The 13,934-nt window shown below is 45.6% G+C and overlaps 1 protein-coding gene across 1 annotated transcript in view; it reads right to left on the bottom strand.

Annotated features, from left to right (window-relative positions):
* Positions 1–13,934, bottom strand: part of LOC131246269 (uncharacterized) — a 50,511-nt gene that overhangs the window by 35,904 nt on the left and 673 nt on the right. Inside the window, exon 2 of the mRNA XM_058246209.1 lies at positions 8,898–8,933. Within this exon, the coding sequence (XP_058102192.1) occupies positions 8,898–8,933 (36 nt within the window). The remainder of the gene's footprint in view (positions 1–8,897; positions 8,934–13,934) is intronic.

The raw sequence follows: 13,934 nt of genomic DNA, 5'->3' as shown, positions 1-13,934 counted from the left end.
TCATATACAGAGCCATTGATAAGCGTCTCCCCTTCTTCCAGCAGTGAAAGCAGAATGGACTTCGGACTATGAGCAAGCTTTTCAACAGCTGAAGTAGTACCTGGGTTCACCACCTCTGCTGTCCAAGCCCAAAGAGGGCGAGCCCTTATTTCTGTACTTAACGGTCTCAAGCTCGGCCGTTAGCTCAGCGCTCATCCGAGAAGTAGAAGGCAAGTAGTGCCCTGTCTACTACACAAGCAAAGCAATGGTCCCAGCCGAGACCAGGTACCCGAGCATGGAGAAGTTAGCCTTTAGCTTAGTCGTCTCTGCTCGGAGGCTGCGTCCGTACTTTCAAACACATTCTATCATCGTCCTAACGGATTCTCCCCTCCGACAGGTCCTCCAGAAGCCCGAGGTGTCCGGGCGGCTCACCAAATTGGCGATAGAACTCGGAGAGTTCGATATCCAATATCGACCAAGGATTGCGATTAAGGGCCAAGCTGTGGCCGACTTTATAGCCGAGTTCACCATTCCGATTGATGAGATCAGGAACACAAGCATGGAGACCACCCCTGAAGTTCCTTCAGCCCTCCCTCTTCTCAAGGATACAGAGTCAGGATGGGGAGATAGTAGATGGACTCTTTTCATGGAGGGATCGTCCAACTCGAAACTAGCAGGGGCGGGGATCATCCTAGTTGCGCCCGACTCGACCGCCATCCAGTACACGATCAAGCTCGGTTTCAAGGCCTCCAACAACTAAGCTGAGTATGAAGCTCTACTGGCAAGACTCAGACTAGCCGCTAGTCTTGAAGTCTAGCTCCTTGACGTACGTTGCGACTCTCAACTCATCGTGTACCACATATCAACAGAGTACGAGGCCAAGAAGGCAAGGATGATAGCTTACTTGGCCGAGGCCAGGAAGTTGACTGGGAAGTTCAGAGATTGTGTCATCAACCAGATCCTAAGAACTGAAAACTCTTGAGTTGACGCCCTTACAAAGCTGGCCTCAGCTACTGAGGGGAAGATCCCATGGATTGTCCCCATGGAATTCTTGGATAGCCCAAGCGTCGACCGAGCCGACCAAGAGATGGTCAATCCAGTGAAGTGACTCCGAGCTGGATGGATCCAATCATAAAATATCTCATCGCTGGTGAAGTTCCTCAAGACAGGTTAGATGCTCGGTGTCTGAAGGTTAGAGCGGCGAGGTACGTGATTCTGGACGACACGCTGTACAAGAAGGGCTACTCTCAGCCGTACCTCAGGTGTCTCTGACTCGACGAAGCAGATTATGTGATCCGAGAGGTCCATGAAAGGATCTGTGGAAACCATTCTGGGAGCCGTGCTTTAGCCCAGAAGATACTTCGTCAAGGGTACTTCTGACCAACAATCCGAGAAGATTCCAAAAGCTTTGTCCAAAGGTGCGACAAATGCCAAAGGTTCGCTGTCGTGCCAAGGTAGCCTGTAGAAGAGCTGACCCCCATGAGCGGGCCATGGCCGTTCACCCAGTGGGGGATTGACATTATTGGGCCTCTACCTCTCATGAAGGGGCAGACCAAGTTTGCAATTGTAGCAGTCGACTACTTCACTAAGTGGGCCAAGGCAAAGCTAGTGGCGAAAATTACTGAACAGAAGGTGACAAATTTCCTGTGGAAGAACATCATCTGTCGGTTCGGAATCCCGCACACTATCGCAACTGATAATGGTAAGCAGTTTGACAACAACAGATTCCGAGGCATGTGTCGGAAGCTCGGCATTGTCAACGCTTACTTCTCGCCTCGACACCCTCAGTCCAATGGATAAGTGGAAGCCATGAACAAGGTCATCAAACACCACCTCAAGACGAAGCTGGAAAAAGTGAAAGGCAACTGGGCCGACGAACTCCCGTTCGTTCTCTGGGCTTACAGGACTACGGTTTAGTCATCCACAGAGGAAACCCCCCTTTCCATATCTTATGGCTCGGAGGCGATCATCCCAATCGAGATCCGCCTCCTCTCCGCGCAAGTAAGGAGCTATCAGGAAGATCAAAATACCGAGCAGATCTCAGTAAACCTCGACCTACTTGAAGAAGTGAGAGACGTCGCTAAACTCCGAGTCGCAGCTTGGCATCAGCGAGTTGCCCGATTCTACAATTCCAAAGTCTGAACAAAGTGATTCAGATGAGGAGACCTCGTTCTTCGCAGTGGCTTCTAAAACACTGCGAAACCTAGGGTGGGGTCCCTGGGCCCGAATTGGGAGGGACCCTATCGGGTAGTTGGTTCAGCAAAACCGGGGATGTATCGCTTGGAAGATTTGGAGGGACGTCCGCTACCCTACCCCTAGAAAACCGAGCACTTGAAGATCTACTACCCCTGAGGGGGAAAGTAATGTACTCGGATCAATTGTGTACGACTCGAGTCTACTTGCCATTTTGGTTTTCAATAAAAAGTTGTCTTCTTTCTACTTCAGACCATTTCTCATGTGCAGAAATTATATCCCTCGACGAACTGACTCCTTAAAGAAGAGGTCAGCTCGTCATTCGACAGGCATTGCAAAAGTAATTCGTCATAAACGATCAACAAATCACCATCCACATGTCAAAAATTAAAAATTGTTAAAATATCATTTGTGTCAATGTCAGAGAAGTAAAAGAAAAATATATCATTCCCTCCGAGAGGGGCTAGCTGCTGAGGCGTTGTAAGCAGTGTTGTAGGCATAGTAATATAGCTTATCCAACTCCTTGGATCTCTCTGAGGACGCCTTATATTCCTCAACTGCTGCAACAGCCTGCGACACAGCCGAGGCCTTAAGCTCAGATCGCTGCTTGGCCAGTCCCTCGGCAGGCAAGGCCTTCAGCTCACCCCACTGCTTAGACAGCTCTTTGGCGGCTTCACGCCTCGTCATCCCGACTTCAAGTGAAAGGCGCATACTGTTTGCTTCCACACACTCGACGTAAGCCTCCATGCACTCGACAACAGCCTTTAAGAGTACGAGCTCGGGCTCCGCTGCGTCCAAGCGGGATTGAAGCTGATTAACCTCACCTTGAAGAGCTAACTCCCTCGACCAGCCTTCCTCCACAAGCCCTTTCAATTCTTCTCGCTCGCTAGCTGAGGCCTTCAAGAGCCTTTCAAGCTCAGCCTTTTCTGCCTCAAGACAACCCATCTCCCTCAGCCTGTCTCGGACTGCAACAAACATCGGCAGCGACTAGAATAGCAAAGAAAGTTAGAAACTACGAGTGATAAATGAAGTCAACAAGTCAGCCTAAAAAACTTACCGTATAGCAAAACGAGGCGTAATCGTTCATGAATAAATCGTAGGCTCAGGAGAGGGTGTTGGAAATGGACGTCTCAGGCGCATGCTTAGCTGCCCAATCGTTCAGTAGCGACATGTGATAGCCAGGGGGAAAAGTTTCTGAGGGAGTCGGGTCAGCTGCTCTCCCCACCTATCTGGCTTCAGAAGCTTGGTGCTCAGCCTCGGGCGCAACAGCATTCCTGACCAAAGTATCTGTCTTGCCAACCAAGAAATCAACCTCGGCGGCAGTAAGGCAGACGGCGGCATGGGCAGGGGGACCACAAAAGTTTCCTCATGCTCGGAGAGTTCGGCGTCAGAAGTCCCTCCGATGACCTCCCTCCTAATCCCAGGAGGGTAGGAAGGAGTAGCGAGTGGTGCCTCGGGGGGCTGTCCCGGGGGCAGAGATTAGAGCGGTCGCCGACTCAGCTTCGACCATGGCCTTGGGGGGCTGTATCTAGGGGCGGAGGTCGAAGCGGTCGGGGGCTAGACTCCAACTGGGGTGGACTTCGTGGCAGGAGTCTTCCTCTTCTTCGTCGTAATCTTCTCCCTCGGCTCGGCGGCCAGGACTACACTCATAAGAGGGCGCATTATGGCCGGCCTCCTTCTCTTCGAGCCAACTGCCTCAACCATTCTTGCCCAAAAGAGAGTCAGCTCGAGCATAAACACAAAGAAATCATTGAATAAAGTAGCATGACGCTTACCCAGAGCAAAGGGGTGAGGTTTGAACCTACAGAAGCCTGATGACAGGAGGCTATTTACGCCGATGAGGTCGTGCCAGATGCGTTGGTCCTCTTGGAGTACCTAAGCTCTAGCGATCTGGGCTCGGTGAAAGGGAGAGAGTCGAGAAGCCCTTTTAGTTGGGCTGTAAATAAAAACAGAAAACGGGTCAGAGTACGATTGACAAATCAGATTTAAGAAATACAATACAGAATAAAAGGTGCTCAACCTGGGTTAAAAAATCTTGTGGGAACTCGGACCCGCAAGTTACCGAGCTTAGTGGTGGGTGCTTCCCATTCCCCCGAGGCCCAAAACCATTTCTCCTTCCAATCCTTGTTGGAGGTACGAAGTCGGGTTATCAGACCCGGGGTACATTGGAGTCTAGCTGAGAAGTAATACCAGGTATAGATCCAAAAACTCGTCTAGCATCAGGTGCTGGTTCTACTCCCGATGCCAAAGAATGAAGGCAGAAACCAAGATCCGTCAAGTGTTCGGAACCAACTGACCTTGGGCCAGCTGAAAGCGTGCGGTCACTAGACACATAAACGGATGGATAGGGAACTGAAGTCCACACTGGAGGGTGCAGACGAATATCGTAACGTCCCCGTCAACGGGCGCACCCGGTTGATCTAAAGGAGAGGGAGCTCGGATATGCACCGAGTTAGGAATTTGGTAGTCAGCGCGGAGCTGGGCCATCTGAGACTCGACCAGAACCGAGCCCCCAGGAACTGCTGCTCCAGATCTACCCCCTGAAGGGCCAGCCTTAGACCTTCCTGTTGGGCCCCGAGGCGCCTTCTTCGGTCTCGCGCCTCGACTCGTAACCCCTGGACGGCAATCTTCTTGACCAATGGGCATAGTGGTATGGCTTCCAAGGGACCTTCGGAGTCCCCGAGCTCCAAGTCTGTAGCCTCTTGCTTGGAGTCCACATACGTCCCTCGGACCTCTTGGACTTCGTCCGAGTTGCTCGACATAATAGAAGAAAAAGCTAAGACAATGGAGGACTCATAGCGCTTTGGGCGATTTACTCTGGTGGAAATTCTCTCTTCTCTGACCGCTTTCTCCAAGCAAAATCCCCTCTCCGACTGGCAAAATCCCACTTCCCGGCAAGGAGAACCCTTTTTTTCCGGCAAAAGGCGATCTAAGGAAAGCAAAGGGAATAGAGAGCGAAAAAGCAAGAAAGCAAATACAGGAGGTTCCAAGTGAGAGCGAGGAAGAATTTATATAACCTTCACTAGCCCAGCGCCATCATTGCAGACAACTGTCCCCGAAGCTGGAGCAGCTCGGTGTCGAGCCTATGGGGACACATGGAAGGAAACTATACGATCAGGCCCATGCGCCCAGGGCCGAGTACTGTTGGCATTGAATGTCATTTAGGGCATAGGCGGCCTCTCGCCTCCCTATGGACACGCAGCATTATCCCGCTCGCCCTGTCGATTAAAATTTATAACCGCCGCCATGCGTCCACCATCCAGACGTCAAAAGTCAAAAGGCTGCGACCGCCGTACCACGTACATATCCCGAAGTGTCATCATAGCGGCGATTGCACTTCAACTACCCTGACCTATCATCATGAGTGAAAGCGATGTCTCATTTCCCAAGGCATTTACTCTGCAAGTTCGAGCTCGAACCAGGAGAGTAGGGGGCTTTTGTTATGGGGAAATCTGGGCTGAGCCAATAAGGGCCAACTCGGGCAAACCGAACCGATGAGTAAAACTACAGATGGACAGTGCTACATCAGGGCCGGCTACACCTCCAGACTACAATTCCACAACTAGGGTTTTGGAAGAGAGGTAGGTTGGGCTCCCTGGGCGACCCGAGCCCTCATCCGAAGAACTACGGCCCTAGATCGGCCGACTTGGGTTCTCATCGGAAGAACTACGGCCCTGTATCGGCCGACTTGGGTTCTCATCCGAAGAACTACGGCCTTAAATCGGCCAACTTGGGTTCTCATCCGAAGAACTACGGCCCTGGAGTAGTTGACCCGAGTTCTCATCCGAAGAACTACGGCCCTGGATTGGCCGACCCGAGCTCTCATCTGAAGAACTACGGCCCTGGATTGGCTGACCCAAGCCCTATCTCTAGCCGTTGGACCAGAGACCGAGTATAAGACGGGCGTTCCTAGCAGACTCCGACTATGGACTCGGAAAGGTTGAATCGGAGGTCCGAGTAGGGCTCGGGAATTCGAGTTGTGAGGCTAGCCCGGATAGGAATGTGGCCGAAGATCACGTACAGAGCTCAGCCCAATAAGGCATATGAGAGAATAATCCGGAACACGATCTAAAAGATAACGACCAATATCTCCATGCGCTCTATGCCCGCTTGATGGAGAAGATCGTGCTAAGTTTAACGGCATCGACCCTCTTAATCCACAGGTATAAATACCAGGGGAAACCCATTGCAACAGGTAAGCAATATCTCACACCCCCACTCTACTCTACATAACTTAGACCCAGTTTTCCTATCCTGACTTTGGCATCGGAGGGTCCCCTACTTGAACCAGGGTCTCCTTTGTTTACTATTTTGTGTAGGACCAGGGTTCGTCTCGAGCACTCAAGGTTCGTCGGAGGGGGGTCCGGATTCTTGCAACAACAAGTTCCATGTTTCAACATATGAATCAACAACATCTGAAGAAGGAAACATAATGCACTTAATCTTGCTTCTATTCTAAGATACCATCTTCTTCTGTCAACCCGACATATAAATCCAATAACACAATCGCTTCCATGCACTATTATCCATCTTTCCAAAACCTATAGATGGTAAGTCTAGTTGCACAAAGCGTGAAGCAAAGCGGCAACAAATTTGGGTGTGAGAGTAGGAAAGTATCTGTTCCAAAAAGTTTTCAAGTATAACAGGTAGCAGGCCGCGGCAGGCGTAGGAGCGGAAGGGGGAGCGCCAAGTCCGGTGCAATTCAAAGCAAGAGTGGCACCTAGTTAAAAGGATCATGCAACTAAGGTACAAAGTACTTGAATTGTTTACAATAAAGACTTCCTCCTATGTTTGATTGTCGTAGCCAAGATCCAATCAAACTACATATTCAAGGCAATAAGCATAGTTGTATTGTCCTACATAACGCATAATTGCTCCTCGGAGTTTTCTCTGATTTTTTCCTACTCTCCCCCAAGACTTTCTATTGTCATTTATGTTGCCATGATATAACCACATGTGAGGATCGTTGCTATCTGGTACCATGTAATACAATCATAGAAATTTTCATTCCTACAAATTACAATAGCCACTTTGAGGGGGAAAGCCACACAAAATAACCAAAGAGTTTCCTCTTCTTCTTCTTCTTCTTCTTCTTCTTTTGTTTGTCCAAACAAGCTCACGGGGGAGTGTTGTAGAAGATCAGGAGAATTTCTGTGCAACAATTATATATGAAAAACCACGCTTATTGCCATGAATCAGAACTTTCATTGAAATGCAAATGCTATAGTCAAATGAGGAAAACTTCACTGCATAATCATCTAAGAAGTATTATGCCACATCATTATCTTTTACAAATCACCACAAATGTGACGGAGATGATTTAACGATCAAGTCCAAGCGTCAAACTAACATAAGAATTAGAGTTTTTAGGAAAGAAGCAAGATTGAGAAAGATAGAGTAAATTTTATTTCTTTCTTGCTCTTGACTGTCATTAACTCCTATTTTGAGGTCTACAACTTGGCAACTACGAATAATGGAGGGTGCTCCAATCAAGAAAAACAAGCTCAAGTCCTGAAACCATAGATTCACCTTGGAAATGATTGATATGCCGAGTATAAAAAATTTCATCCCTTTGTTTAGTCAACAAGAAGGTAGACAAATGGTTGAATTCAAAGTAGAAGTAACGACAAAGACAAGAAGACATTACTTTATATATGTTAACCATGGTTTAAAAATTAGATGCATATCATCTGTATCATATCCCTATGGGCCCTTCCAATATGGGATGTTAGGGCACCTAGAAAAAAAATAGGTTGTTTCACCGATAACCTTCTATGCCACATCCCTAGATTATCTACCCATCCATCTCTTTAAGTAGTTTGACTAAAAAACTGAATCGTAGCATGATGTCCTTTCCTGGTCACTATGTGTTTCAGGATCTAGCAACGGGGAAGATGATTGGTGGTGGTCATGAATTCGATGGGTTATATCTTCTTACTTCCAATGGATCCTCAAAGCATTCTGGTCTACATATATTAAGCCAAGTTTTCTTGCACCAACTAGCATAAAATTAAATGATATTTTGCACCAAATTAGACAATTAATCAACTATTAATCATGAAAATTCATGATAGTTGATGTAAACTAGCACGCCCTTTAAAAGATTTTTTAAAAAATAATAAATAAATAAATAAAATAAAATTACATATGCCCAATAGTGACCATCTTTTTCATGCCATGTATCTTGAAAGAGTTAGTTGACTAGAATGCAATCAGGATAATTAAGAGTAGTTAGCGCTTTAGGTGGCCTGATCAGTTAACGGTTGGGATTAGTTTATTTAGATTTTATATTTAATTAGTTATGCAGTTGGATCCATAACAAATGGAAGGAAATCATGGACTCGAGAAATGCACAAAAACTAGATTCTCATGAATAAAATCAGCAAAAAATACAGATATCCCAACACGCATTTTAATCAAAGCAAATAGATCTTTCAGCAAGGACCATAATCCAACATTAAAATTTTAAATTTTAAATTAAAATTTTTTTTTTTTTAAAAAAAAAAATTTAAAATAAAACTACCACAATTTCTCCCATAAATTTCCTCATTGAAGAAAAACCAAGATAAACAATCCACAAAAATCCATTATCATGACATACCAAAAAGAGTATTTTAAAAAATACAGACTTTCTAACATGGGTTTTCATCGGAACAATCATAATACTCAAAGATAGGAATTGGATCACAAAATCTTAGAACAAAAAAACAATGAGAGAGAGAGACCTTTCTATTCAAGAAGGTGAATTGAGATGAACAGCCCTGGCAGTGCGACGCATTGTAAGGAGCTAGATATCAGAAGTAAGTAGATAGCCACTTCGAGGGGGCCGAGTCCTCCTATTACGAATAATGAATAAACTTCCAGATAGATTTTCATTAACAACAACAACTTAAATAACATGACAAATAATCAACAGCCCACTACTTACTGAAATTAAGCAACACGTAACAACCCACAATAACAACTACTGCATAACCACCTAGCAACCCCACGGATAACCACCCACTATCCGCATGACCAGACTATAATTAACTATCCAAAGACTCAGAGAACCCCACTACTAACAGAATAGACTAAGTCAAATAAGCAAAGCATAAGGCCTCACGTCCCAGGCCAAGCCCACAAGTAATAGGCCCATGACAATCCTTCCCCCATCAGAAGACCTTGCCCTCAAGGTCAGGGAAGTCTTTTTGCAGCTGTTGGAAGTCCACCCAGGAGGCATCATTGAGCCTTAGTCCTTTCCATTTGACAAGCAGTTCACTCACAGCTTGCCCTTGCTTCTTCTTCATGCACCGCTGCAAAATTTCTTCAGGCTCAACTTGCGGCACACCATCAACTGCCACAGGAGGAATGGTAGAGACCAGCACATTCCGAGCGCCCAGCTTCCGTTTCAAACACGATACATGAAATACAGGATGTAGGAGAGAGGTTGATGGAAGATCCAATCGGTAAGCGACACTCCCAATCCTCTCTAGGATCTGATAAGGACCATAAAATCGGGGAGAAAGCTTCAGATTGCGGCGTTGTACAACCGAATGTTGTTTGTATGGTTGGAGACGCAGGTAGACCCAGTCGCCTATTTCGAACTTCCGTTCAGTACGTTTTAAATCAGCAAAACATTTCATCCTTTCTTGTGACAGGTGTAGGTTCCCCCGCAAGAGGTGTAAAATCTCGTCCTGACGCTGCAGTGTGTCTTTCACAGACTGAACCGCCGCTGTCCCCAGCGAATGAGCCAACAATGGCGGCGGAGGGTATCCGTAAACTGCCTCGAAAGGTGTTATTTTAGTAGAAGCATGAACATTCATATTATACCACCACTCTGCAATAGGCAACCACCGAGACCAATCTCTTGGTTTATCCCTAGAAAAACACCGTAAATAGTGTTCCACACACTTGTTAACAATCTCCGTTTGACCATCCGTCTGTGGATGATAAGCGGAAGAAAATTTGAGCTCAGTCCCCTACAATTTGAACAATTCCTTCCAAAATAGGCTAGTGAAGACGGGATCCCTGTCACTAACAATAGAACTCGGCATGCCATGGAGTTTGAAAATATTGGCAATAAAAATCTAAGCAATTTTAGAAGCTGTGTAAGGGTGCGCAATTGGAAGGAAATGCGCATACTTACTAAGCCTGTCCACCACGACCAAAATCACACTGAAACTGTTAGAAAGAGGCAGCCCTTCAATGAAGTCTAAGGAAATATCCGACCATACTTTTGTAGGAATAGGTAAAGGTTGGAGGAGTCCTGCTGGATGAGGATTTTCTGTTTTGTTGCGCTGGCAAACATCACACTCTCGAATGAACGTTTTGACATCCTCTTTCATACCCTTCCAGTAATAATTGGCCCTAGCTCGATGAAGAGTTTTATGAAGCCCCGAGTGACCTGCTTGAGGGCTCCCATGAACCAAATGAAGCAACTGCTCCCTGATAGCAGTAGAGTCACTAATATACAGCCTGCCCTTGTAAAACAACAAGCCATCCTTTAAATGATATTTAGAGACATCAAGGAGATGGTTTGAAAAATCAGAGATGAGTTTCTTTAATTTTGGATCCAAGGAATAGGATACATGCAAATCTGAAAGCCAACTAGGAGAAGGAAAGGACAAGGCAGCCAGCTGGCTAGGTACATCTTCAAATTTCCTGGATAGAGCATCTGCCACCAAATTGTCTTTCCCCTTTTGGTATTCAACCACAAAATCAAATCCCAACAACTTAGTAAGCCATTTCTGTTGCATTGGAGTACACACCTTCTGCTCAAGTAAGTACTTGAGGCTTTGATGGTCTTTTTGTATTCGAAAAGTCTGCCCCAACACATAAGACTGCCATTTCTTCACTGCTAGTACTAAAGCCAGCAACTCCTTTTCATATGTAGAGAGGTGCAAGGCTTTCCATGAATGGCCCGACTCATAAAGGCAATGGGCCTGTCCTGTTGCATTAATACAGCACCTACACCATAACCAGAAGCATCACACTGAATAGTAAAGGGTTTAGTGAAGTCAGGAAGAATTAAAACAGGGGGTTTAGTCACAGCTTCTTTAAGGGCAGTGAAAGCATCTTTGGCAGCAAGATTCCATTCAAAGGAATTTTTTCGAAGTAGAGAAGTCAAGGGGGCAGCAATAGATCCATATCCTTTTATGAATTTCCTATAATAACCCGTAAGACCTAAGAAGCCCCTTAAGGACTTAAGAGTGGAAGGAAAAGGCCAGTTTAACATGGATTCAATTTTTTTAGGGTCAGCTCGAACTCCATCTTTTGAGATTAAGTGACCCAGATATTCAATCTCAAGACACCCAAAAGCACATTTGGATTTGTTTGCAAAAAGATGATGTTGGTGTAAAATCTCCAGCACCTTGGCTAAATGGTGTCAATGTTCTTCCAAGTTGGTGCTATAGAGAAGAATGTCATCAAAGAAAACTAAGATGAATTTTCTCAAGAAAGGTTTAAAAATATGATTCATGAGAGATTGAAAAGTAGCCGGGGCATTTGTCAAGCCAAAGGGCATTACGAGAAATTCGTAATGTCCTTCATGTGTACGAAATGCCGTTTTTGGGACATCATTAGGATTAACTCGAATTTGATGATACCCGGAACGTAAATCTAACTTGCTAAAAATAGTTGCCCCATGCAATTCATCTAGGAGTTCATCAACAATAAGAATAGGAAATTTGGCCTTAATGGTTTCTTTATTTAAAGCACGATAGTCAACACAAAGACGCCAACTACCATCTTGTTTACGTACTAAAAGAACCGGAGAAGAAAAAGGACTATGGCTAGGACGAATAATACCTGAGGCAAGCATGTCATTAACAAGTTTTTCAATTTCAGTTTTTTGAAAATAAGGATACCGATATGGACCAACACAAACGGGTTTGGAATGAGGATGAAGGACAATATTGTGGTTGTGATCACGGTTTGGTGGAAGTCCCGTAGGTTCATGAAAAACTTCCTGAAATTGTTCAAGTAAACTTGTAAGAAGAGGGTCATTTTCAAGAGTAGAATTGCTAAATGGAGTAGGATTGAGAAGCTGAATTACTAAACCCCGCTTGTCTTGTTTCATAGCCTTACCAAATTGTGCCCCATCCATCATGGATACCTCGGTTGGTGTAATGCCCTGTAAAACATGCTTAATATTCAAGAGAGTGAATTCCATATGTAACAGGACAAAATCCCATAAAATAGGCCCCAAGGTACGGAGCCATTGAACTCCTAACACAATATCACAACCACCCAAAGTTAAAACATAAAAATCTGCGCGAAAAGTGTTTCCCTGCATTTGAAATTGAAGATCCTCACATTTGCCCATACTGAATAAAGTGTCACCATTTGCCACTCTAACCAAGAGTCCCGCTGTGGATTGTTGGATTGTGACTGCAGATGCGCCCGGTGTTGAATGGAGGGGTCCAGAAAATTATGTGTACTCCCGGTATCAATGAGAATCACTACTGCACAACCGTTGATATGGCCCAGAATGCGCATGGTTTTTGGGCTTGGAGAACCGGCCAGAGCATGGATAGAAATCTCAGGAGCGGGTTCTGTATCAACTTCTACCCCACTCAAGGGAACTTCTACTCCTTCTAGAAGTGGTGGTTGCTGCACGGGTCGTGGCTCGTCCTCCTCTAAGTCAGCCCATTCCATGATAAACAAACGGGCTGATTTGCATTTATGGCCCGGCCCCCATTTGTCATCACAATTGTAACAAAGTCCTTTTGCCCGTCGCTCCTTCATTTATAATGGGGACAAACGTTGGACCGGAACAATAGCCTTTGTATCCGAAGTGGTGTTGGTAATATGCGTGTGGGAAGAGAGCTCACCTTTGAACCCCGCTGGAAGGCAGCAACATTTTCCTCCTGCATTTTTGCCATACCAAAAGCCATTGTGAGGTTAGAGGGATTTAACATACGAACCATGAACCGAATATCCTCCCGTAAGTCGCTCATAAAACAACTGAGCTTATATGGTTCTGCCAACCCTTTAAGCCGATTAGATAAGACCTCAAATTGTGACTTGTAAGCCTCCACGGTTGTAGTTTGTCGGAGCCGTGTAAGGGCCTCCATTGGATCATCCAAAAGGGAAGGACCAAATCTGGTGAGTAAGGATTGAGAGAAGCCATCCCAACTAGTGATCCCACCTGAAGCCTCCAAATCCTGAAACCAAGCAAGGGCTTTACCCTCCATATGAAAGGAAGCCAAAAGGACCCGATGATGAGGGTTAGTTTGATGATAATTAAAAAATTGATTAGCGCGATAAATCCAACCATTAGGGTCGTCGCCATCGAATTTAGGAAAGTCGAGACGAATAGCCCTTGTTTGAATTCCACCATGCTCTTCAAATAAAGGATTTCCCCGCTGAGAGGATGACCCAATGTGAGAGTCTTCCTTATGCTTTCCTTGCTGAATGACCAAGGTCTCCACATTAGTCACCACCAGTTGTAATTGTGCTGACAAGTTGTCCATGGCTTGTTGCAAGGCTTCTTAATTTTGGTGTTGAATTTCCTGTGTGTGCCGAACTGCAGCCAACGATTCAGCAAGGTGGGATAAGCGAGTATTGTGCCCTTCAGCCATGGACCGAACGTCTCTGATACCACTTATAAGGAGCTAGATATCAGAAGTAAGTAGATAGCCACTTCGAGGGGGCCGAGTCCTCCTATTACGAATAATGAATAAACTTCCAGATAGATTTTCATTAACAACAGCAACTTAAATAACATGACAAATAACCAACAACCCACTACTTACTGAAATTAAGCAACACGTAACAAC

This window comes from Magnolia sinica, chromosome 1, assembly GCF_029962835.1.
Source record: "Magnolia sinica isolate HGM2019 chromosome 1, MsV1, whole genome shotgun sequence".
NCBI classification, from domain to species: domain Eukaryota; kingdom Viridiplantae; phylum Streptophyta; class Magnoliopsida; order Magnoliales; family Magnoliaceae; genus Magnolia; species Magnolia sinica.
Note: the sequence above shows the minus strand (reverse complement) of the source record. Positions and strands in the feature narration are given on the sequence as shown.